The sequence below is a fragment of a genome, unplaced genomic scaffold, assembly GCF_019419815.1.
Source record: "Pyrus x bretschneideri cultivar Hongxiangsu unplaced genomic scaffold, Pyrus_bretschneideri_v1 Contig45, whole genome shotgun sequence".
Lineage (NCBI taxonomy): Eukaryota > Viridiplantae > Streptophyta > Magnoliopsida > Rosales > Rosaceae > Pyrus > Pyrus x bretschneideri.
Genome location: NW_025999779.1, coordinates 3,335,670 through 3,362,408, shown reverse-complemented (window position 1 = coordinate 3,362,408; position 26,739 = coordinate 3,335,670). Strand labels below are relative to the sequence as shown.

The 26,739-nt window shown below is 38.2% G+C and overlaps 2 protein-coding genes and 1 pseudogene across 36 annotated transcripts; 2 read left to right on the top strand and 1 right to left on the bottom strand.

The window, feature by feature from the left end:
• Nucleotides 1-589: 589 nt before the first annotated feature.
• LOC103942725 (putative disease resistance protein RGA3) lies at nt 590-26,640 on the top strand. Of its 34 annotated transcripts, none has more exons than XM_048567605.1 (15): nt 590-2,126; nt 2,585-4,302; nt 4,723-6,014; nt 6,686-6,762; nt 22,984-23,088; nt 23,188-23,268; nt 23,546-23,603; nt 23,745-23,850; nt 24,069-24,129; nt 24,229-24,328; nt 24,735-24,858; nt 24,995-25,136; nt 25,440-25,502; nt 25,654-25,817; nt 25,913-26,640. In XM_048567605.1, the coding sequence occupies exons 1-4, from the start codon at nt 993-995 to the stop codon at nt 6,712-6,714; spliced, it is 4,173 nt and encodes a 1,390-aa protein (XP_048423562.1). In that variant the 5' UTR covers nt 590-992; the 3' UTR covers nt 6,715-6,762; nt 22,984-23,088; nt 23,188-23,268; nt 23,546-23,603; nt 23,745-23,850; nt 24,069-24,129; nt 24,229-24,328; nt 24,735-24,858; nt 24,995-25,136; nt 25,440-25,502; nt 25,654-25,817; nt 25,913-26,640. The 34 variants fall into 34 exon arrangements, 32 of the variants coding, with proteins under 32 accessions (XP_048423562.1, XP_048423560.1, XP_048423587.1 ...); XM_048567603.1 differs by having other exon boundaries at nt 24,731-24,858; XM_048567630.1 differs by lacking the exon at nt 24,069-24,129.
• Nucleotides 10,852-12,518, bottom strand: LOC125469792 (pentatricopeptide repeat-containing protein At5g02830, chloroplastic-like). Of its 2 annotated transcripts, XM_048567635.1 has the most exons (5): nt 12,442-12,518; nt 12,021-12,118; nt 11,744-11,954; nt 11,535-11,595; nt 10,852-11,375 (listed from the first exon to the last, which is right to left on the bottom strand). In XM_048567635.1, the coding sequence occupies exons 1-5, from the start codon at nt 12,469-12,471 to the stop codon at nt 11,032-11,034; spliced, it is 744 nt and encodes a 247-aa protein (XP_048423592.1). In that variant the 5' UTR covers nt 12,472-12,518; the 3' UTR covers nt 10,852-11,031. The 2 variants fall into 2 exon arrangements, with proteins under 2 accessions (XP_048423592.1, XP_048423591.1); XM_048567634.1 differs by having other exon boundaries at nt 11,744-12,118.
• Nucleotides 16,182-20,265, top strand: LOC125468071 (annotated as a pseudogene).
• Nucleotides 26,641-26,739: the final 99 nt, after the last annotated feature.

Sequence of the window (26,739 nt, the reverse complement as noted above, 5' to 3'; positions counted from 1 at the left end):
GACGCTCACAAAGAAAAGAGACAAACAGAGTTAAGATGTAATAAGAGTGTCCGGAGAGTTATTGAGTGCTAAAATAAGTGTTAGAATAGTTATTGATTACAAAGCAAATTTTAGCCATCAAAAGTAAGCTATCGGATAGCAATAGTCTGTAATATCTATAGGACAATATGAGATTCGACGGATTAGGTCAGTGTTGAACGGAATCTTCAAGGTAGTCCAAGAGAATGTTTATGATTATTAACTTTTTCAAATATTTATGATTATTTTGAGTAATAAAAATAGGATTTATAATTTTTTAATAATGTTAAATTTTTTGATGGGCTAAAGGGCTGTCATGTTATTATATAACAGAGAACCTAATAGATAGGCTAATGGAAGCATGATTTTGAAAGCACATCGTAATTTTAGGTATAAAAGCAAGACAAAAAAAAATTAAAATGATAAAGTGCAAATTTTCGTTATATTTGAGAACAATAAAGTGAGAAGTACCGCAATTGTTTTGATTTTATATAAAGTAAAAGTTATCCTATATTTATCACTTTTGGGCGTGTAGTCCAAGTGGGTATGAACAGACTTGGCTTTATATATAAAGATTCTACTTACTTTGTTCTTTTTGGTTCAGCTCGTGCCTCTGAACTGCGCCCTGAGCCACAACTGCCTGACGTCAGCTCTGCCGACAGCCCCTGATAAATTTTTTCAGGTTCTCGGTACTCCACGTCATATATGTACCAACCAATAAAAATAAAACTCGTGGCTACAATTATTCAATGCAATAATTCCATGTTGTAATAATTCTGTGGACCTGGTGCTCAAGCCTGTGGGGCCGATGAAGCATGTGCGTTCACATGGTAGGCTAAGACTCGCCCGCAGATATTCAATTCAATAATTCCATGTTGTAAACAACCTTCAAGACTCAGGGGCCATACTTCTTGTTGGTTTTTCTCAACTGAGATTATTCAGTCTTCTTTGAGTTCAACAGTTTGTTAGGAAAGATGGCAGAGCTTGTTACTTTTGCTGCCGAGGGAATACTGGCTAGGGTGGCTTCACTAGCCAAGCAAGAATTCAGTCTCCTCTGGGGATTCAAAGGAGAAGTAGCAAAGCTGAAGCGATCATTGTCCGATATTCAAGCTATGCTGCGAGAGGCAGCCCAGCATTCGCAGTTTCGGGGCGAAGCGGTGCAAATGTGGGTGAAGGATCTTGAAGATGTAGCTCAAGATGCTGATGAAGTGCTGGACGAATACGGATACGAAGTTCTTCGGCGTCAGGTGGAACTTGGAAACCGAATGGAGAAAAAGGTGCTCAACTTCTTTTCACACCACAATCCCATTGCGTTTCGTCACAATATGGGACGCAAAATCAAGAAAATCAATGCATCTTTGGCGAATCTGATGACTAAGGCAGCTGGTTTTGAGCTAGTTAGGCCGACATTCTCAACACTCGTGGATGCAACGCCTCATGGTGACAGGGAAACCGTCTCCGTCTTTAATGGAGATGAGAAGTACATTGTTGGAAGGGAGGAGGCTGTGTCGGAGATAGTTACAACCCTGATAAATTCCAGCAACAATAAGGAGAATTCTATTTCGGTTATGGCGATTGTGGGAATGGGAGGCCTGGGCAAGACAACTTTGGCTAAATCAGTTTATCATCATCCCGAGATAGAAAGACGGTTCGATACAAAAATATGGATATGTGTATCTACTCCTTTCGAAGTCAAGGCGATTTTAAGCGGGATCTTAGAAAAGATTAAACCGGAAAAGGCTGGGATTAAGGGTAAAGCAACAATATGTGAAAATCTCCAAGAAGATTTGAAAGGAAAGCGATATCTTCTCATTCTCGATGATGTTTGGAATGATGATTCTGATCAATGGAATGATTTGATGAGTTGTTTGTCAAGTGTTGAAGATACCCAAGGAAGCAGCATCCTTGTCACTACCCGCAGTGCTGGTGTTGCATCAATTGTGGAAACACTTCCCGGGCGTGATTTGGAAAAATTATCGGATGACGAATGTTGGCGCATATTAAAGGATAAGGCATTTCCGAATGGGAGTGCTTCCGTGACCCAAGATCAAGAGCGAATGGGAAGGGAAATTGCCAAAAAATGTGCAGGTGTACCATTGATGGCAAAGGTATTTACGTTTATTAGTTTTTTTAAAGTTGCATGTTTTCTATTCTTATTCTAATTGTTTGTTCATGAAATGAACGAAATGAAAGCATAATACATATGAGCACTATCGAAACCAATAAAATCATTCAACCATGCTTCACTAGTCAGGATTAAACCCTAATTGATACCAGTTCGTACCTATAGAATTGAGTTCCAACTTTGGTATTCTCCTCTCTTAATATATGTTCAATTACTTGTATACCAAAATACATATACCCCAAACATAGTTTGGTCTCATTCACATTAGAAGTAGAACACTTACATGGAGCTCCCACGAATCATATCTAAGACCTCATTGGATGATATTTCTATTTGTTTTTTCAGAATATGCCAGTGATCAGTTAAAATACTTATTGCATGTCGTTAATTTTTAGCCTATGAATTCTCAGTTGATAGACATTCAAACTCGTGTTCCAATAGGTATTGGGAAATATGATGCGTTGTAAGCTGAGTGATGGATGGCAGTCAATTCAAGAAAGTACAATATGGAATTTGCCAGAAGGAGAAAAAAGAATCATTTCAGTTTTGAAGTTGAGCTTTGATGAATTGAGATCACCATCTTTGAAACAATGTTTTGCATACTGTTCAATGTTCGTCAAAGATGATATTATTGAGAAGGAGGATTTAATCCAACTTTGGATGGCTCAAGGATTGCTCCAACCTTTTCCCAACAAAAGCATGGAGGATGTAGGGTATGAATATTTTAATATTCTATTGGAGAACTCCTTTTTTCAAGATGTTGAAATGGAAGGAAATACTGTTTACGGTTGCAAGATGCACGATCTTGTGCACGATCTTGCAGAACATGTGTCAAAATCACAGAGCAAGAACTCCATTGAGAAACACATGGAAAAGCTCTCTACCTCGGCACTGCATGTAATTCCAAACGGAGGTTTGAATGGTGATATACTTGGTGGCATCTTCTCAAGATTTAAAGGTTTGCGCGTCTTAAAAATGTGCAATGTTAAAATCCCTGAGTTGCCAGTTTCAATTGAAAAGTTGAAATGCTTGAGGTATCTCGATGTTTCCCGTACAGGTATCATAAAGCTCCCCAAATCTATTTGCAAGCTTTATAATCTACAGACGTTGAAGATGTCCTCTGTCGAAAGTTTTCCAAAGAAGCTGCAAAATTTGATCAACTTGAGACATTTTGAATTTGGTTCTAAATTCGTTGGTAGTCCTCAAACATATCCAATTGGGATTGGGCGTTTGACTAATCTCCAATATTTACGTTTTTTCAATGTGGGTAAGGAGAGAGGTCGTCGAATAGAGGAGTTGGCTGGCTTAAAGCAATTGAAAGGTCGTTTAAGTATTTATTGTCTAGAGCATGTGAGAGATGGAGAGGAAGCAAAGAAAGCAAAACTAGCAGAGAAGACAAATCTGCGTGGATTAGTCTTTGGATGGGATAAATACAGGTCTATGATCAACATTAATGATGAGGATGTACTAGAAGGCCTTGGACCACCACTCCCTAAATTGGAATTTTTAGGGATTGACAACTTTATGGGTGAGAAATTTGCATCCTGGATGATGGGGAGTCCCTTTCCTTCATTAAAAAGATTACGTATCGTTGAACCTAAGAATCTAATTGAATGGGCGGAAGCAGCAGAAAACATTGTGCTCTTTCCATGCCTCGAGGAGCTGTCTCTGACCAACTGCGATCAATTAAGAAGTGCTCCCAGTCATTTTCCATCTCTGAAAAATTTAGAGATAGAATCCATGGGTAGCGGCATGCCATTAGCAAATATAAGCAGCAACCTGACCACTCTTACTTCTCTCAAAATAAGAAGTATAAAGGGACTTGATTGTCTGCCAGAAGGGGTGTTAAAAAACAACAAGAATCTTGCGTATTTGGAGATAAGAAAATGTAAGGATTTAACTTGTATTACTACGGATGATGTATTTGGTTGTTGTGCTTCTCTTCAGTCCGTGTTTATTTCCAAGTGTGTTAATCTTAGGTGCCTGCCTGATGGGCTGCAAACTCTTGTCTCTCTTGAGGAGTTGACTATAAGGCATTGCAAGAGTCTAGAGCTCATTCCAGACATGCACGGTCTCACTTCCCTTAGTAAGTTAACCATAGATTCTTGCTCCAAGCTGACGTCCATTCCATTTGAACAGGGCCTCCCATCTCTCTGTAAATTGGATATTTGCAATTGTCCCGAATTATCAATCCTATCGAGTGGGTTAGAATATTGTACCTCTCTTCAGGATTTGTCAATATCTTATTGTGAGAAGCTAACATCAACTGGGATTCACAGCCTCCCACCATCCCTCCACTCTCTAGAGATAGAAGCTTGCAAGAGTCTACAGTCCATTCCATTTGAACAGGGCCTCCCATCTCTCTGTAAATTGCATATTCGCGAGTGTCCCGAATTATCAATCCTACCGAGTGGGTTAGAATATTGCACCTCTCTTCAGGATTTGACAATATATGATTGTGAGAAGCTAACGTCAGCTGGGATTCACAGCCTCCCACCATCCCTCCACTCTCTGTTGATATGGGATTGCAAGAGTCTAGAGTCCATTCCATTTGAACAGGGCCTCCCATCTCTCTGTAAATTGGATATTCGCAATTGTCCCGAATTATCAATCCTATCGAGTGGGTTAGAATATTGTACCTCTCTTCAGCATTTGTCAATATCTTATTGTGAGAAGCTAACATCAACTGGGATTCACAGCCTCCCACCATCCCTCCACTCTCTGGAGATAGAAGCTTGCAAGAGTCTACAGTCCATTCCATTTGAACAGGGCCTCCCATCTCTCTGTAAATTGGCTATTCGCAATTGTCCCGAATTATCAATCCTACTGAGTGGGTTAGAATATTGTACCTCTCTTCAGTTTTTGACAATATCTGGTTTTGAGAAGCTAACATCAACTGGGATTCTCAGCCTCCCACCATCCCTCCACTCTCTGGAGATAGAAGCTTGCAAGAGTATACAGTCCATTCCATTTGAACAGGGCCTCCCATCTCTCTGTAAATTGGCGATTCGCAATAGTCCCGAATTATCAATCCTACCGAGTGGGTTAGAATATTGTACCTCTCTTCAGTTTTTGACAATATCTGGTTTTGAGAAGCTAACATCAACTGGGATTCTCAGCCTCCCACCATCCCTCCACTCTCTGTTGATACGGGATTGCAAGAGTCTAGAGTCCATTCCATTTGAACAGGGCCTCCCATCTCTCTGTAAATTGGATATTCGCAATTGTCGCGAATTATCAATCCTACCGAGTGGGTTAGAATATTGTACCTCTCTTCAGGATTTGACAATATCTGATTGTGAGAAGCTAACATTAACTGGGACTCACAGCCTCCCACCATCCCTCCACTCTCTGCATATAGATTTTTGCAAGAGTCTAGGATCTATTCCTGGTTTAGAAAACCTCACACACCTCCGTGAGTTGGAGATAGTTGATTGTCATGGGTACCTGCCCAGTGAGTTAAAAACCCTCACCAGCTTGAAGAAATTGGAAATTGGTGGGTTTTGGAAGGAGCTCGATTCATTCCCTCCTTTTGAGGTTACTCCACAACTTGAATCATTAAAGTTGCGGGGTTGGCCTAAGCTTCGGTCTCTGCCTGAACAAGTTCAACACTTGACTTCTGTACGTGATTTGCAAATAATAAAATTTGATGGAATGGAGGCTCTTCCGGAGTGGTTGGGGAACCTTGCAGCTCTTCAGTTCCTAAGGATACAGACCTGCAAGAATCTGAAGTATCTACCTACAGCTGAAGCTATGAAATGCCTCACCAAATTAAAAGGAGTATACATTACTCGTTGTCCCATTCTAAAAGAGAGATACAACAAGGAGAGCGGCCCAGAATGGCACAAGATTTCTCATATTCCAAATATTGGTATGTTTTTTCTTTTACGGTTCTTAAATCAATTACACACAATGTATTCTATTTTCTTCCCTTACTTTTTCATTAAAGTGAATCACTTGTTATGTGGTATGTATGTTTCTGTTTCGTTTTCCTGAAACTACAATTTAATGTACATGGTAAATTTCAATCCCCAGTACAAAATTGTGATAAGATATATTTACGTTATGATATGCATATGGTTAAGTGCCTATTCCAATCATGTTCTCACATCTCTTTTGACTGTTTTCTTCTTTGCCAACTTTAGTTAATCAGTCAGTTATTGAAATAAAGATATGATATAATTTTTTGCTCAAAAAAAAAAATTAAAAAAAATATTCGTGTATAAGTTTTGAAGTGTTCTTCATATTCATACATGTGTATTTGTAATGTTTTTCAAGGTACCGTTTGTTATAGTCAATTAGTTAGAACTATGAGCAAGTGCTGACATATTATGTTTAAATCTATAGTTTACTAAGTAATGTGAACCCCAATTCAGTAATCTTATAAAGTGTCTCTGAATGAGTTGATTGTTAAATTATTCAGCTCAAGTCAGTCATTTTTTTTTCTTCCTAAACCTTGTAAGAAAAGAACTGATCTTTCTTAACATTTTTTGTGAACTCTGGCATTCACCAAAGTTGTTATTTTTTTATTTGTCCCTTCAGACAGCATTTTGGTTTGGCGCCCATGGTGAGTAACGGCAATTCCCAATTGTTTGAAGTTGCATTGGACCAGATTCATGGTAAGCTTCTCTCTTTTGATTAGATTTATCCAGATGCATACTACTTAAGTCTAAAGTTGGGATTGAAACTCAAGTATTCATATTGCTTATGAAATTGGGATACGAATTTGCATTAATTACGGTTGTGCCATGGTGTGTGGAGAGATTTTTTAGTGTGACCGGAACACGAGATGGTACATCACGTGTCACTATTCAAATAGTGTGATATTTGTGTTAAAAAATTAATAACTTAAAAATAAAAATTTTCACCACTTATATAAAAACACGTGGTATACCACCCGTGTTCCAATCACAATGAAAAATTTCTCGTGTGTGTGGGCTGTGCTTCACCCAAAACAGGCGGGCTGCTGCATTTGGGCCTGGGATCAGCTCTCACGGGTGTTGGGCTCGGTTTTGCATTAATTCCTCTCATCTGTCTCTGTCTCATATCTGCAAAACAGGCGGGTTGGGCTGCTGCAGTCCAGCATTTTTTTTTTCAACGGATTAATGCAATCACAAATTATTTTGTTGATTTTTTACTTACATTGTGGTTTGTGGATGAAGGGTTTCGGTGCTCCGAAAATGCCCGCCCTGATTTTTTACACCAAGTGGAGATGGCAACCCAGACATTGTAACTGGCCCAGGTACTTCAATCTTTTCAGTTTTTGGTAATTTTCGATTGCTGTTTGGTTGCTGAGAAAGAGAGGGAAAATAAGAGAAATCATCAAAGTTGATATATACCATTTGCTTTTAGTCGCATTGATTTTTATTGTGAGAAATTATATGATTATAGTGTATAATTACCTGTGGAATTGAGTAGTATTATCTGAAGCTCTCTCACTACTCAGGTGTATCAATGGTAATAAATTGCTGAGTAGATGAACTACAAACCTCAAATTCCCTCTGTTTGTATATTTGCAGTTGCTTTTCCGTATAACTCTTCAAACCCAGGAACATCTCCGACGCCTGGACCTCGTTGGTAAAGTGGATTCTCCCTTCTTTATTGTTTGTCCCACTTAACTCATTATTTTCTTCCCTTGTTTGTTTGTGATTTTAAAATAATTTGGTGGGTTATGACCGAATCTGAAATTATTAAATTTTCCTGCTTTTGTTTTTGCAGAGTAGTACCCGCCAAAAGCTTGAGGGTTCAGCTGGGAAGGTTTCTGAGTTTTGCAGAGAAGGCAATGACTGATAATCTCTCTCTTCTACACCAGTTTCATGAACTCAAGTACAACACCTTTTCTTCAATTCTTCAATTCTCTAAACTACTGTTCTTTTTGGAACTGAATTTTGATTAATGTGTTATTGAATTTATGGCTCTTTAAGGCCAAATTCTGATATGCATCTGGTTAAGTACCTATTCCAATAATGTCCTCACATCTCTTTTGATTGTTCTCTTCTCTGCCCATTTTAGTTAATCTTTACATATTATGTTTGAATCTGTAGATTGGAGTCCCTGTTAATCTGATTGCTACGTTATTCAACTCAAGTCAGTCATTTTCTAAGGGTACCCTTTTTTTCTTTGTAAACATTCTAAGAACAGAACTGAGCTTTTTATTCCTATCACGTTTTCTCAACTCTGACCGAAGTTGTATTTTTTTATTAGTTCCTGGGGACAGGTGATGGCTGGGAGTCGGAACGTTTCTCTATTTTTATTAGGACAAGCAATTCCCAACTGCTTGAAGTTGCATTAAATCAGATTTTGGGTAAGCTTCTCTCTTTTGATCGGAACATTTCTCCATTACTTTTACTGTTTTACATAGGCTTCTGGTTTATCATCCCACCAACCATAAATTTTTATAACTTTTTGGAAAATACATTCAGGCCTCATATTTTTCCAAATTTTTTCTAAGGTAGCTATGTTTTTGACTGATTTTTTTTCACTTTTAATTGGAGTTTGAAATAAATTCTACGACCAAAATTTGAATGCGAAAACAAATGTGAAAGGGGAAGGAAGGCTGTGTTATTGAACATAATTAGCTCTATTAGGTATGGAACGATTGGATTTATTTTCCACATTAGCACAGCTTCATTGAATCTGTGGCTTGTGACACTTTCTAAACACAAGATGAAAAGTAATCGAGGCAGTTAATTCATTTCAAACGCAGGCAGTCTTGATTCTGCTCTGGAAGTGAACAAAGAAAAGTCTTAGATAATCGCTATGATACTTACAACTGTGGCATCAATTACATTGCATATAAGCTACCAAGCTGAAAAGGGATGCACCTATATATGTATGGCAACACAAACTGCATGCAGTTCATTAAATATGTTTTTATTAGAAAGTTAGTTTTCCACTTCCAGATTTAAGAATTGACGGGGAGCCTCGGACTAACTCTTCCTTATTCTTTTCACATCTTTTCGTGTCAGGGGATTTTGGTGGCTGTATTGAGGACTTGGTTCCGTTGTATACTACAAAGCAACTTTTAGCCATCAAGGGGAACTAATCAAATCGGATTTTAGGGGATTATGAATGGAACCTTCAAGGCAGTCCAAGCGAATGTTGAGGCAGGTAGCTCTTTTTTTTTTTCCTTTTGCAAGTGTAAAAGTTTGGAGAATTGATTACTTCACGTTCTGGGCGGGTATTAAGATGATACAGTTAGACAAGGAGGGTTATTGACAAGACTGAAACTTTCTTTTGAACAGGACACTGTTTATCCGGTTTACTACAAGTACTATATGTTGTATGTAATATGTAACATCACCAGAAATTTTACAAGTAGTAATTAAACTTCTGTTACTGTTTTTTTGTTTTAGCTACAATTATAGCGCCAATTTTACGTATGCGTGTGAAATTGTTTGTCTGACAAGCAGCACGGTGGAATTGTAATCTAGTTGCAGGTCCTTGGTGAAAGGAACATCTTATACGGTCACAAGGTATGTCTCTTATCCGCCTTAGCTAATTTTCAATCATTTTCGAGTATGGTATGTGTTAAATACCTTTTTCATATTATAACATCTGAATTCAAATTGTGACTGCCAACCACCCGATGAGAAGTACTAACTGAGGCAGCTATTTGATTTCAAGGGCATCAGCATGGTCTTAATTTGGGTCAGGAAGCAATTGAATCAAGTCTCAGATTTTCATTGCCAATGTCACAATGCACATGTCATCCTGGAGACATTCATTTGCCGCAGTTTTCCAACGAGTTTGAAGCGTTTCAATGATTTTGGTTGTCCTGAATTTCAAAGGTAAACAATGGTATTCATATATAAATTCTATTGCAGATTAAATTCGGGTTGAGCGATCGAGCTGAAAATCGTCTCCCTTCTTCTATCTATTGCAGACTTGCAGTTGATTAATGAATGGCCAGGGTAACCAATTTTTTATTTGGCCAGGAGTCTGTGGATGTAGAATGATGTGCAGAGTGATGCATTTTTTATATTGTTGGTTGAGAAGGATGCTGCTTTTATTCGATTGTCGGAGGATCAGTTTTACAATAGAATTCCATGTATTATCCTGGATGTAAAGGGGGAGCCAAATGTAGCCACCACTCTTTTTAAGCAAGGTGAAGCTGGAACTGAAGCCACCGGTGCTGGCTCTTGTGGAAAGTGATCCGTACGGGTTGAAGTGGTCGAAGAACATGTCATATGACACTGCGAATTTGACCACACCAGATATAAAATGGTTGGGATATGGCCGAGTGATTTGAACAAGTACAAAATTCCGGAGCAGTGTAGGTTGACGATGACAGATCACGATATTAAAACAGGGAAGGAAATGCTGGAGGAAGATTTTGTGGAGAAGAATCCTAAATGGGTTGAGGAGATCTCATGGTGAAAACCAAGCAAAAGGCAGAAATTCAGGCTCTGAGCGCATTCAGCTTTCAGTATCTGGCTCAGGTTTATTTGCCACTAAAACTGCAGGAGCAGGATTGGATATGAGCCCCGGGTAGCATTTGTTTTATAGCAAGTCATGAATTTACTTTGACATTAGTTTGTAACGGTGTAATATCTTTTGAATTTGTGACTTTGTTTCCCGTGGATATTTTGCTCATTTTTCTTGTGGCCGTGTTGTTGTATCTAAGTGGTTGAGTAACTATACTCTTATTAGTCAACAAGATTTCTTTAGTTCAAGGACACGAAGAAAACTAAAGGAATATAACGGAATGAAGGATAAAAAGCTTATTTCATTGCTTCTGCGGATTACATCTGCCCGTTGTGTATAATTTACATGCGATACCAGTACAATACAGGCTTATTCAGCGGTACCAGTATACACAAGTAAAAAAGAATAATTATTGGTTGTTATAGTAACATGTACAAGTTTGAATTCATAAATTGAAGCAGTCACCTTCTAGGGGCACTTCTTTTCCGCAGCCACTGTAGCAACGATCCCCTGGTTACCTTTAGCCTTTCTAGTGCAACGGGTCGTCTGGTGGAATATATCAAGTCAGTCGTTAATTCGGTCCTACTTGTCATCTCTTCTGACTCTTGATCTGAATCAGTAATGTTCTCCGGTTCTATTGTCGTATCAAGTCCCGTTTTAGGTACTGTTGCAAGAACCTTGAGCCCCAATTCATCCCGCAGAAGTTTCGTTATTGCATCTTTCACCTCTAAATTCTGTGTAGTTGAGCCTCCATCAACATCGTGGACTCCTACAACAATCAGCATGTCTTCTTTTACTGAATGCCCTGCAAATCATAAACAAGTCTTAGCATCAGCATGCTGAAAGTTCGAAACTCTGGATCCTACGTTTCTTCTTCCATTTCTCATTCGCTAATGTAATTCAAGACTGATTTTTACCCTATCCAAAATCAGAAAGAATAAATGAATGCCCAATCCTTTCATACCTGAGCTGTAGTTCTCTTTGATCATTCGTAGAACTGCAAGAAGAACAATCCGAGCTTCAACCTGTCAACAATTATTGCAGCAATTTAAGAACGTATTAGCATGAGAACAAAGAAATGAATCCTATTTAAAAAAATGCACAAACGAAATCACATAATAACATGTTCACCGAGATTGCGAAGAATATAAATTGGCTGGTACATGAGAATACCTTTGTCAGTCCTTGAAGGTCAACTGCTAAGGTTTCGGCAGTACGTTTTTGCAAGTGTTCTGCAACTTTTTCAAGCAGCAGACTTCCAGGTCTCCCTATGTCAGTTTTGTCGTGGGAACTGAACTCTCCTTGTTTGGCATTGCTGTCTTGTATAACTCCTTCACACCACTCCTCAATCAGTTGCTCTAGGAAACGATCATTAGATTTGTAACTGCAAAATAAATCATAATTAGCAAAATGTACTTGTTCATGACAACCCAAACATGTGCTGGTATACCCCGCATTCCGCATGTCCCGGTATATAGCCAGGCATTGTTGCACTTCGCTCACAGAACCGTATCTACTACGAGCCCTCAGAATTGTATTATATGTCACCTGGAAAAAAAGTGCCAAGGATTTACACGGTGGACTTGTGATCATTCTGTTTGCATTGTCATTAGAATTATACGCAGAATCATGTCAAGACATGTATGGAATTTCTTGTATTGTATAAAATAAAGCAAAAAAATGACTTTGGCAACTATGTTTCATACATGTCGGGGCAGTTCCATCCTTATGGCAGGACGAGTCGAACATAACATGCTAAAGGGAAATCCAAAAGTACACCAATGGAATTGTTTGTAAATCATGCTTATTTGTACGAAAACTTTCCTCAGAATGTGTTAGGATATATGATTGGAAATGTTCTTGGTACTCACAAAATTTGGGCGTATCTGATATTTTTTCATTTCTGCAAACAGCGACAATGCTAGCTCCAAATTTCCACTTTCCACACAGACCTATGAACCAAACAGTGACAATTACTATATGTTGTATGTAATATGTAACATCACGAGAAATTACTACAGGTACTATATGTTGTATGTAACATGTAACATCACGAGAAATTTTACAAGTAGTAATTAAACTTCTGTTACTGTTTTTATGTTTTAGCTACAATTGTAGCGCCAATTTTACGTATGCATGTGAAATTGTTTGTCTGACAAGCAGCACGGTGGAATTGTAATCTAGTTGCAGGTCCTTGGTGAAAGGAACATCTTGTATGTTCTCAAGGTATGTCTCTTATCCGCCTTATCTAATTTTCAATCATTTTCGAGTATGGTATATGCTAAATACCTTTTTCATATTATAACATCTGAATTCAAATTGTGACTGCTAACCACCCGATGAGAAGTACTAACTGAGGCAGCGATTTGATTTCAAGGGCATCATCATGGTCTTAATTTGGGTCAGGAAGCGATTGAATCAAGTCTCAGATTTTCATTGCCAATGTCACAGTGCACATGTCATCCTGGAGACATTCATTTGCCGCAGTTTTCCAACGAGTTTGAAGCGTTTCAATGATTTTCGTTGTCCTGAATTTCAAGGGTAAACAATGGTATTCATATATAAATTCTATTGCAGATTAAATTCGGGTTGAGCGATCGAGCTGAAAATCGTCTCCCTTCTTCTATCTATTGCAGACTTGCAGTTGATTAATGATCGATTAATGAATGGCCAGGGTCAATTTTTCATTTGGCCAGGATCTGTGGATGTAGAATGATGTGCAGAGTGATGCATTTTTTATATTGTTGGTTGAGAACGATGCTGCTTTTATTCGATTGTCTGAGGATCGGTTTTACAATAGAATTCCATGTTTATCCTGACTGTAAAGGGGGAGCCAGATGTAGCCACCAGACTCTTTTTAAGCAAGGTGAAGCTGGAACTGAAGCTACCGGTGCTGGCTCTTGTGGACGGTAAGGCCTGAAGTGGTCGAAGAACATGTCATATGACAGTGCGAATTTGACCACACCAGATATAAAATGGTTGGGGATACGGCCGAGTGATTTAGGCATTAGTTTGTAACAGTGTAATATCGTTTGAATTGTTTCAGTTCTAAGGAGAAGGAATGGAATGAATGAACATTCATTTAGGTAACCTTGCATCTCTTAAGTTCCTGCGCACAGAGAGTTGCAAGAATCTGATGTATCTACCTGTTGCTGAAGCTATGAAACGTCTCACCAAATTAAATGAGATACACATTTCTGGTTGTCCCCTTCTAAAAGAGAGATGCAACAAGGAGAGCGGCCCAAAATGGCCCAAGATTTCACCTATTGCAAAGATCACTGGTAGGTTTTTCTTTCCTCTTGCATTCTACTTTTTTATCTCACATTTCAGTTCAGTTAATTACTACTTATTATCCGATATCTTGTCTCTTTTGCTCAATGCCATTATATCTGATGTGCTCAACTCTGTTTTTCATAAAATTTCCTTCCCCTCTACGACTTACTGCTTTTTCATATTTTTTAAATCATATGATAACCTGATAATTAAGATACACTCTCTTTGCTCATTTTAGTTGACTATCAACCTTACTAGCCAGACACAAGACTTGTCCCCAAATACTTCAAAGTCGTGTGCATGGTTGATGTAAATCTTACTCAAGTCAGCTACTCTTTTAAAGGTACGACTTCTATTTTAAACTTTCAAGCATCTCCAAAATGAACAAAACATGATCCTTTTTCGCCTCGGATATTGGTCAAAGTTGTGTAGTTTCCTGAGACAGGTGCTGTTGGAGTTGAAATTCCCAATTGCTTGAAGTTGCATGGCATCAGGGTAATCTTTTCACCTCCTGTACCTCCTCTCCTCTAACTTCTCCCTGTTTAGGGGTTTCATAGTTTATAGCTTCACTCATGATGTCGTTTCTGCAGGGGCATCTTTTCTTCTTTTACCATAATTTGGAGGTGGCTTTCTAGGATGGATTTCACTCAACTGGAGGAACTGGAGGAATGTAATCTTAATCGTTGAATTTATAAGGTGGGTGATGATGCTATGTCCTCAGATTTTTTATTAGCCTATGCATTCAATCTGCCATCTGTGTACTAGCAGGGTAACTGTAAAAAATTGTTTGCCTTCTGTGATATGTAATAATTAAGGTCTGCCAAGGCAAAAGTACTGAAGAACATTTCTTATCATTTTGATTTATGTAGCTAGTACCAGATTGTGAAGTAAGCCTGGTTGGTTAAGGCTCAGTAGCAAATCTGAGGCAGTCACCGTATGAGGCATTAAGATTTGTGTCTCTGGGTCTCAACCACATTTACTCCAAAAGTATGTAAGAAACATTGTATGTTCTTTTTTATTAATGTGACAGTGCATACAGAAAGTAGGACTTCTCATATAAGTTGCTTCCACCACATCCCAGGCAGGTCTACAGATAATGCAATTTTACATGGAGGGTTTTCGACAAGACTGGAAGCTTTCTTTCGAACAGGATTACAGGACACTCTGGCCAGAGGCGGCTGGTATATATTTTCATTTAACCATCTTATAACTACGAGTATCATGTATGAACAATATTGAGATGTCCACAATTGTGACATTGTTTCTTTGGCAGGCAGCAAGGTAAGTCTCCTGGGCATCTGTCTGAATGGGAATTATTAACCTTGTTCCGATTGATCATCATCTAGGAATAACTAGTTCCAGTTGAAGAGAATACATTTTGATTAGGAAAATAGAATGGAGGGAAGTACATATAGTTTTTCAAATCACAAATGACTTGATGTGTCGAAGAGAATGAAAGATTTCTTCTTTCTCAATACGAGTCAGAAACTTACTCGTGACTGTTGCTAACTTGTAACATGTTGTTTTGGTTATCATTTGAAAATGACAAAGAAGCCGGAGATGATCCAGATATCAATGGCATCCTGAAAGCAGCATGGATTTTGAATTCTGTTTAGTCTTGGTTTATCTAGCTAAATGTGGATTCATACGAACACCCTGGTGCTTGTTTGAAGAGATATCCTTTTTGAAGATGTAAAAAAGGAGGGTTTGGGAACCTAGGATAATGTATACGAACATGTATCATTGTTGGGAGATTACAAAAAATTGAGTGAAGTGGCCGAACAAGGAAAGTTTCCATCATCTCTATTTCAAGCGCGTCCATATAACGTCGGGGATGATGATGAATCAAATGAAACCATTATAATTACGTTTTTATGAAGAAAAAAAAAATTTGGTGTCAAAATTAAATTTTTTTTTTTTTTCGAGATGTTTTATGTTATGACAAAGGTGTCCCGAGGGTCTAAACATATCATATTTTTGCCAGAAACCTTCTTTGTAGGACTTTCTCACACCAAAGATAAAATCACAGCCCAACGCCTCTGAACAGTGCCTCAGCTCTCTCAGCTCGGCGCCTCTGAGCCGGGCCCTGCACCACACCATCCTGACGTCAGCCCAGCTGACAGGCCCTGGACCTCCTGTGCTGACAACCCACGTGCTAGGGCCAACCCACAATTATTCAATGCAATAATTCCATGTTGTAATAATTCAGTGGACCAAGTACTCTAGCCTGTGGGGCCGATGAAGCATGTGAGTTCACATGGTTAGCCAAGACTCGCTCACAACCAAAAAGCAGAGACTACTGAAATTTTAAACCACCTTCAAGACTATGGGACGTTTGGATTTATTTGAAACGCATGCAGTCTTTGGTTCTGGGCAGAAGGCGAACAAAGAAAAGTCTCAGATTTTCATTGGGAATGTTACATCCTCTTGCCGCAGTTTGAAGAACTACGATGGACTCAGACCAACTCTTCCTTATCCTCTCCGCACCTCCACCTAAACCCCTGTGGTAAATTTCCCAATATTTCCCCCAATTCTTTTTTCTCTCTGTTTCTGAATAAGAAAGTATGATGCTCAAGTTCTTTCAATTTTTTAAATTTTTTTCTATTTAATTTGAACTGTTAAGATGTTTTACATTGTGGATTCACTTAAAGATGGTGGAGAGGTATGAATCTAGCAACCCACCTTTTTTCTTCAAGATTTGAATCGACTGAGCGATAATGGTGTGTAGAGAACTTGATTGGTACAGACTGCTCTTAGACCATCTACAAGATGTTTTTAGTTAAATGGATTTTTCATTTGAAGGTTATGGCTGAGTTGCAAAGATTAGGCAATAGATAGAACGAGAAGGATGGAGTCAACGGGGGGGATAGAGTTATGGAGTATGATATTACATACTTTTTCTTTTGTTATGATTGTAGGTTTTTGAAAAAAATTCACTTTCGGAGATTGAGTAAAAATATATAAAGGGTGTTGGTGAGGGTATTGATAAAGTGATAAAATATATAGAGGTTGGCAGTTAGTTAGGAAAGAGAGAGAGAGGGACAGAATGAGAGAGGATGAGATGTGAGGGTATTGATAAAGTGATATAATTGTGAGGTCTAAGAAAAAAAAAAATTATTTGTACAAAATTACTTTAATATCCACATCGTTTAAAAATAAAAAAAAATTAATATTTAATGAAAAACTAATTGAATTATATTATTACTAATTTATTATAAAATACTAATTATTAAAAAAAACTATATAAAAAAATTAATTATTAAAAAAATGTTAAAATAACAAAAATACTCCTGTTATATTTGATGCATTATTTTAAATTGCTTTTGAAATTTTTTATTTGAGAAGTATTTTTGTTCAATTACTTTTTGTGAAACTTGTGATATGAAAAAATCCTATTAATTAAGCCTTGGCTTTATGTATAAAGATTCTACTTATTTTGTTCTTTTTGGTTCAGCTCGCACCTTTGAGCTGCGCCCTGAGCCACACCTGCCTGACGTCAGCTCTGCCGACAGCCCCTGATAAATTTCTTCAGGTTCTCGGTACTCCACGTCATATATGTACCAACCAATAAAAATAAAACTCGTGGCTACAATTATTCAATGCAATAATTTCATGTTGTAATAATTCTGTGGACCTGGTGCTCAAGCTTGTGGGACCGCTGAAGCATGTGAGTTCACATGGTAGGCTAAGACTCGCCCGCCAATATTCAATTCAATAATTCCATGTTGTAAACAACCTTCAAGACCCAGGGCCATACTTCTTGTTGGTTTTTCTCAACTGAGATTATTCAGTCTTCTTTGAGTTCAACAGTTTGTTAGGAAATATGGAAGAACTTGTTACTTTTGCTGCCAAGGGGATACTGACTAGGGTGGCTTCACTAGTCGGGCAAGAATTCAGTCTCCTTTGGGGATTCGAAGGAGAAGTAGCACTGCTGCAGCATTCATTGTCCAATATTCAAACTATGCTGCAAGATGCGGCCCAACATTCGCAGAATCGTGGCAACGCGATGCAAATGTGGGTGAAGGATCTTGAAGATGTAGCTGAAGCTGCTGATGAAGTGCTGGAGGAATACGGATACGAAGTTCTCCGGCGTCAGGTGGAGCTTGAAAACCGAATGGTGAAAAAGGTGCTCAACTTCTTTTCACACCACAATTCCATTGCGTTTCGTTACAATATGGGACGCAAAATCAAGAAAATCAATGCATCTTTGGCGAATCTGAAGAATGAGGCAACTTTTTTGGGGCTAGTTTACACGATAACCGTGGATGCAACCCCTCATGGTGGTGTAAGAGTACTTAACAGGGAAACCGTCTCCGACTTTGATCAAGATGAGAAGTACATTGTTGGAAGGGAGGAGGCTGTGTCGGAGATAGCTACAACCCTGATAAATTCCAGCAACAATAAGGAGAATTCTATTTCGGGTATGGCGATTGTGGGAATGGGAGGCCTGGGCAAGACAACTTTGGCTAAATCAGTTTATCATCGTCCCGAGATAGAAAGACGGTTCGATAAAAGAATATGGATATGTGTATCTACCAATTTTAAAGTCACGACGGTTTTAAGCATGATCTTGGAACAGCTTGAACGAAAACAGACTGGACTGCAAACCAAGGAAGCAATACTCAAAAATCTCAAAGAAGATTTGAAAGGAAAGCGATATCTTCTCATTCTCGATGATGTCTGGAATGAGGATTCTCATGAATGGAAAAATTTGATGAGTTGTTTGTCAAGTGTTAAAGATACCCAAGGAAGCAGCATCCTTGTCACTACCCGGAGTGCATGGTGTTGCATCAATTGTGCGAACACTTCCGAGGCGTGATTTGGAAAAATTATCGGATGACGAATGTTGGCGCATATTAAAGGATAGCGCATTTCCGAATGGGAGTGCTTCCGTGACCCAAGATCAAGAGCAAATGGGAAGGGAAATTGCCAAAAAATGTGCAGGTGTACCATTGACGGCAAAGGTATATACTTTTATTAGTTTTTTTAAAGTTGCATGTTTTCTATTCTTATTCTAATTGTTTGTTCATGAAATGAACGAAATGAAAGCATATAATACATATGAGCACTATCGAAACCAATAAAATCATTCAACCATGCTTCACTAGTCAGAAAATCTAGTCAGGATTAAACCCTAATTGATACCAGTTCGTACCTATAGAATTGAGTTCCAACTTTGGTATTCTCCTCTCTTAATATATGTTCAATTACTTGTATACCAAAATACATATACCCCAAACATAGTTTGGTCTCATTCACATTAGAAGTAGAACACTTACATGGAGCTCCCACGAATCATATCTAAGACCTCATTAGATGATATTTCTATTTGTTTTTTCAGAATATGCTAGTGATCAGTTAAAATACTTATTGCATGTCGTTAATTTTTAGCCTATGAATTCTCAGTTGATAGACATTCAAACTCATGTTCCAATAGGTATTGGGAAATATGATGCGTGGTAAGCTGAGTGATGGATGGCAGTCAATTCAAGAAAGTACAATATGGAATTTGCAAGACGGAGAAGAAAAAATCATTTCAGTTTTGAAGTTGAGCTTTGATGAATTAAGATCACCATCTTTGAAACAATGTTTTGCATACTGTTCAATGTTCATCAAAGATGATATTATTGATAAGGAGGATTTAATCCAACTTTGGATGGCTCAAGGATTGCTCCAATCTTTTCCAACAAAAGCATGGAGGATGTAGGGTATGAATATTTTAAAATTCTATTGGAGAACTCCTTTTTTCAAGATGTAGAAATGGAAGGAAATACTGTTTACAGTTGCAAGATGCACGATCTTGTGCACGATCTTGCAGAACATGTGTCAAAATCACAGAGCAAGAACTCCATTGGGAAACACATGGCAAAGCTCTCTACCTCTGCACTGCATGTAATTCCAAACGGAGGTTTGAATGGTGATATACTTGGTGGCATCTTTTCAAGATTTAAAGGTTTGCGCGTCTTAAAAATGCGCAATGTTGAAATCTCTGAGTTGCCAGTTTCAATTGAAAAGTTGAAATGCTTGAGGTATCTCGATGTTTCCTATACATTGATCAAAAAGCTCCCCAAATCTATTTGCAAGCTTTATAATCTACAGACGTTGAAGATGTCCTATGTCGAAAGTTTTCCAAAGAAGCTGCAAAATTTGATCAACTTGAGACATCTTGATTTTGGTTATACATTAAAACCTAGTCGTGAAATATATCCAATTGGGATTGGGCGTTTGACTAATCTCCAATGTTTACGTTATTTCAATGTGGGTAAGGAGAGAGGTCGTCGAATAGAGGAGTTGGCTGGCTTAAAGCAATTGAAAGGTGATTTAAGTATTTATTGTCTAGAGCATGTGAGAGATGGAGAGGAAGCAAAGAAAGCAAAACTAGCAGAGAAGACAAATCTGCGTGCATTAGTCTTTGGATGGGATGAAGACAGGTCTATGATCAACATTAATGATGAGGATGTACTAGAAGGCCTTAGACCACCACACCCTAAATTGGAATTTTTAGGGATTGACAACTTTATGGGTGAGAAATTTGCATCCTGGATGATGGGGAGTCCCTTTCCTTCATTAAAAAGATTAAGTATCGCTAAACCTAAGAATCTAATTGAATGGGCGGAAGCAGCAGAAAACATTGTGCTCTTTCCATGCCTCGAGGAGCTGTCTCTGACCAACTGCGATCAATTGAGAAGTGCTCCCAGTCATTTTCCATCTCTGAAAATTTAAAGATAGAATCCATGGGTAGCGGCATGCCATTAGCAAATATAAGCAGCAACCTGACCACTCTGAGCTATTTAAAATAGATGATATAAAGGGACTTGATTGTCTGCCAGAAGGGATGTTAAAAAACAACAATAATCTTGCGTATTTGGAGATAAGAAATTGTCAGGATTTAACTTGTATTACTACGGATGATGTATTTGGTGTTGTGCTTTCTCAGTCGTGCTTCTTTTCGGTTATATTTAGTGCCGCCTGGGTATTTTTTTCGGGTGTCATTAATCTTAAGGTGCACTGCCTGTTATCCTGACTCATGGGGCTCACAAATCTCTTGTCTCTCTTAAGGAGTTTGACTCTCTATAGAATTTGTGCAAGAGTTCTAAGCTCATCGCAGACATGCAACGGTCTCACTTCCCTAGTGAGTTAACCATATATTATTGCTCAAGCTACGTCCATTCCTTGAACAGGGCCTCCACTCTCTGAAATTGATATTGGCAATGTCCCAATTTCATCCTAGTGGGTTAGAATATTGTACCTCTCTTCAGTATTTGACAATATCTGATTTTGAGAAGCTAACATCAACTGGGATTCTCAGCCTCCCACCATCCCTCCACTCTCTGGAGATACGGAATTGCAAGAGTCTAGAGTCCATTCCATTTGAACAGGGCCTCCCATCTCTCTGTAAATTGGATATTGGCGATTGTCCCGAATTATCAATCCTACCGAGTGGGTTAGAATATTGTACCTCTCTTCAGGATTTGTCAATATCTCATTGTAAGAAGCTAACATTAACTGGGACTCACAGCCTCCCACCATCCCTCCACTCTCTGCATATAGATTATTGCAAGAGTCTAGGATCTATTCCTGGTTTAGAAAACCTCACACACCTCCGTGAGTTGGAGATAGTTTATTGTCATGGGTAAAAAACCCTGCCCAGTGAGTTAAAAACCCTCACCAGCTTGAAGAAATTGGAAATTGGTGGGTTTTGGGGAGGAGCTCGATTCATTCCCTCCTTTTGAGGTTACTCCACAACTTGAATCATTAAAGTTGCGGGGTTGGCCTAAGCTTCGGTCTCTGCCTGAACAAGTTCAACACTTGACTTCTGTACGTGATTTGCAAATAAGAAAATTTCATGGAATGGAGGCTCTTCCGGAGTGGTTGGGGAACCTTGCAGCTCTTCAGTCCCTAGAGATATGGGGCTGCATGAATCTGAAGTATCTACCTACAGCTGAAGCTATGAAATGCCTCACCAAATTAAAAAATGTACTCATTGTTTTTTGTCCCGTTCTAGAAGAGAGATGCAACAAGGAGAGCGGCCCGGAATGGCACAAGATTTCTCATATTCCAAATATTGGTATGTTTTTTCTCTTCCAATTCTTAAATCAATTACGCACAATGTATTCTATTTTCTTCCCTTACTTTTTCATTAAAGTGAATCGCTTGTTATGTGGTATGTATGTTTCTGTTTTGTTTTCCTAAAACTACAATTTAATGTACATAGTAAATTTCAATCCCCAGTACAAAATTGTGACAAGATATATTTACATTATGATATGCATATGGTTAAGTACCTATTCCAATCATGTTCTCACATCTCTGTTGACTGTTTCTTCTTTGCCAACTTTAGTCAATCAGTCAGTTATTGAAATAAAGATATGATATAATTTTTTGCTCAAAAAAAAAAATTAAAAAAAATATTCGTGTATAAGTTTTGAAGTGTTCTTCATATTCATACATGTGTATTTGTAACGTTTTTCAAGGTACCGTTTGTTATAGTCCATTAGTTAGAACTATGAGCAGGTGCTGACATATTATGTTTAAATCTATAGTTTACTAAGTAATGTGAACCCCAATTCAGTAATCTTATAAAGTGTCTCTGAATGAGTTGATTGTTAAATTATTCAGCTCAAGTCAGTCACTTTTTTTCTTCCTAAACCTTGTAAGAAAAGAACTGATCTTTCTTAACATTTTTTGTGAACTCTGGCATTCACCAAAGTTGTTATTTTTTATTTGTCCCTTCAGACAGCATGTTGGGTTGGCGCTAATGGTGAGTAACGGCAATTCCCAATTGTTTGAAGTTGCATTGGACCAAATTCATGGTAAGCTTCTCTCTTTTGATTAGATTTATCCAGATGCATATTACTTAAGTCTAAAGTTGGGATTGAAACTCAAGTATTCATATTGCTTATGAAATTGGGATACGAATTTGCATTAATTACGGTTGTGCCATCGTGTGTGGAGAGATTTTTTAGTGTGTCCGGAACACGGGATGGTACATCACGTGTCACTATTCAAATAGTGTGATATTTGTGTTAAAAAATTAACAACTTAAAAATAAAAATTTTCACCACTTATATAAAAACATGTGTGTTCCAATCATAATGAAAAATTTCTCGTGTGTGTGGGCTCTGCTTCACCCAAAACAGGCGGGCTGCTGCATTTGGGCCTGGGATCAGCTCTCACGGGTGTTGGGCTGGGTTTTGCATTAATTCCTCTCATCTGTCTCTGTCTCATATCTGCAAAACAGGCGGGTTGGGCTGCTGCACTCCAGCATTTTGTTTTTCAACGGATTAATGCAATCACAAATTATTTTGTTGATTTTTTACTTACATTGTGGTTTGTGGATGAAGGTTTTCGGTGCTCCGAAAATGCCCGCCCTGATTTTTTTACACCAAGTGGAGATGGCAACCCAGACATTGTAACTGGCCCAGGTACTTCAATCTTTTCAGTTTTTGGTAATTTTCGATTGCTGTTTGGTTGCTGAGAAAGAGAGGGAAAATAAGAGAAATCATCAAAGTTGATATATACCATTTGCTTTTAGTCGCATTGATTTTTATTGTGAGAAATTATATGATTATAGTGTATAATTACCTGTGGAATTGAGTAGTATTATCTGAAGCTCTCTCACTACTCAGGTGTATCAATGGTAATAAATTGCTGAGTAGATGAACTACAAACCTCAAATTCCCTCTGTTTGTATATTTGCAGTTGCTTTTCCGTATAACTCTTCAAACCCAGGAACATCTCCGACGCCTGGACCTCGTTGGTAAAGTGGATTCTCCCCTCTTTATTGTTTGTCCCACTTAACTCATTATTTTCTTCCTTTTTTTGTTTGTGATTGTAAAATAATTTGGTGGCTTATGACCGAATCTGAAATTATTAAATTTTCCTGCTTTTGATTTTGCAGAGTAGTACCCGCCAAAAGCTTGAGGGTTCAGCTGGGAAGGTTTCTGAGTTTTGCAGAGAAGGCAATGACTGATAATCTCTCTCCTACACCAGTTTCATGAACTCAAGTACAACACCTTTTCTTCAATTCTTCAATTCTCTAAACTACTGTTCTTTTTGGAACTGAATTTTGATTAATGTGTTATTGAATTTATGGCTCTTTAAGGCCAAATTCTGATATGCATCTGGTTAAGTACCTATTCCAATAATGTCCTCACATCTCTTTTGATTGTTCTCTTCTCTGCCCATTTTAGTTAATCTGTACATATTATGTTTGAATCTGTAGATTGGAGTCCCTGTTAATCTGATTGCTACGTTATTCAACTCAAGTCAGTCATTTTCTAAGGGTACCCTTTTTTTCTTTGTAAACATTCTAAGAACAGAACTGAGCTTTTTATTCCTATCACGTTTTCTCAACTCTGACCGAAGTTGTATTTTTTTATTAGTTCCTGGGGACAGGTGATGGCTCGGAGTCAGAACGTTTCTCTATTTTTATTAGGACAAGCAATTCCCAACTGCTTGAAGTTGCATTAAATCAGATTTTGGGTAAGCTTCTCTCTTTTGATCGGAACATTTCTCCATTACTTTTACTGTTTTACATAGGCTTCTGGTTTATCATCCCACCAACCATAAATTTTTATAACTTTTTGGAAAATACATTCAGGCATCATATTTTTCCAAATTTTTTCTAAGGTAGCTATGTTTTTGACTGATTTTTTTTCACTTTTAATTGGAGTTTGAAATAAATTCTACGACCAAAATTTGAATGCGAAAACAAATGTGAAAGGGGAAGGAAGGCTGTGTTATTGAACATAATTAGCTCTATTAGGTATGGAATGATTGGATTTATTTTCCACATTAGCACAGCTTCATTGAATTTGTGGCTTGTGACACTTTCTAAACACAAGATGAAAAGTAATCGAGGCAGTTAATTCATTTCAAACGCAGGCAGTCTTGATTCTGCGTTGGAAGTGAACAAAGAAAAGTCTTAGATAATCTCTATGATACTCTTACAACTGTGGCATCAATTACATTGCATATAAGCTACCAAGCTGAAAAGGGATGCACCTATATATGTATGGCAACACAAACTGCATGCAGATCATTAAATATGTTTTTATTAGAAAGTTAGTTTTCCACTTCCAGATTTAAGAATTGACGGGGAGCCTTGGACTAACTCTTCCTTATTCTTTTCACATCTTTTCGTGTCAGGGGATTTTGGTGGCTGTATTGAGGACTTGGTTCCGTTGTATACTACAAAGCAACTTTTAGCCATCAAGGGGAACTAATCAAATCGGATTTTAGGGGATTATGAATGGAACCTTCAAGGCAGTCCAAGCGAATGTTGAGGCAGGTAGCTCTTTTTTTTTTTCCTTTTGCAAGTGTAAAAGTTTGGAGAATTGATTACTTCCACGTTCTGGGCGGGTATTAAGATGATACAGTTAGACAAGGAGGGTTATTGACAAGACTGAAACTTTCTTTTGAACAGGACACTGTTTATCCGGTTTACTACAAGTACTATATGTTGTATGTAATATGTAACATCACCAGAAATTTTACAAGTAGTAATTAAACTTCTGTTACTGTTTTTTTGTTTTAGCTACAATTATAGCGCCAATTTTACGTATGCGTGTGAAATTGTTTGTCTGACAAGCAGCACGGTGGAATTGTAATCTAGTTGCAGGTCCTTGGTGAAAGGAACATCTTATACGGTCACAAGGTATGTCTCTTATCCGCCTTAGCTAATTTTCAATCATTTTCGAGTATGGTATGTGTTAAATACCTTTTTCATATTATAACATCTGAATTCAAATTGTGACTGCCAACCACCCGATGAGAAGTACTAACTGAGGCAGCTATTTGATTTCAAGGGCATCAGCATGGTCTTAATTTGGGTCAGGAAGCGATTGAATCAAGTCTCAGATTTTCATTGCCAATGTCACAATGCACATGTCATCCTGGAGACATTCATTTGCCGCAGTTTTCCAACGAGTTTGAAGCGTTTCAATGATTTTGGTTGTCCTGAATTTCAAAGGTAAACAATGGTATTCATATATAAATTCTATTGCAGATTAAATTCGGGTTGAGCGATCGAGCTGAAAATCGTCTCCCTTCTTCTATCTATTGCAGACTTGCAGTTGATTAATGAATGGCCAGGGTAACCAATTTTTTATTTGGCCAGGAGTCTCTGGATGTAGAATGATGTGCAGAGTGATGCATTTTTTATATTGTTGGTTGAGAAGGATGCTGCTTTTATTCGATTGTCGGAGGATCAGTTTTACAATAGAATTCCATGTATTATCCTGGATGTAAAGGGGGAGCCAAATGTAGCCACCACTCTTTTTAAGCAAGGTGAAGCTGGAACTGAAGCTACCGGTGCTGGCTCTTGTGGAAAGTGATCCGTACGGGTTGAAGTGGTCGAAGAACATGTCATATGACACTGCGAATTTGACCACACCAGATATAAAATGGTTGGGATATGGCGGAGTGATTTGAACAAGTACAAAATTCCGGAGCAGTGTAGGTTGACGATGACAGATCATGATATTAAAACAGGGAAGGAAATGCTGGAGGAAGATTTTGTGAAGAAGAATCCAAAATGGGTTGAGGAGATCTCATGGTGAAAAGCAAGCAAAAGGCAGAAATTCAGGCTCTGAGCGCATTCAGCTTTCAGTATCTGGCTCAGGTTTATTTGCCACTAAAACTGCAGGAGCAGGATTGGATATGAGCCCCGGGTAGCGTTTGTTTTATAGGAAGTCATGAATTTACTTTGACATTAGTTTGTAACGGTGTAATATCTTTTGAATTGTTTCAGTTGAAAGGAGAAGGAATGGAATGGATGAACAATGATTTTGTGACTTTGTTTCCCGTGGATATTTGCTCATTTTTCTTGTGGCCTTCTTGTTGTATCTAAGTGGTTGAGTAACTATACTCTTATTAGTCAACAAGATTTCTTT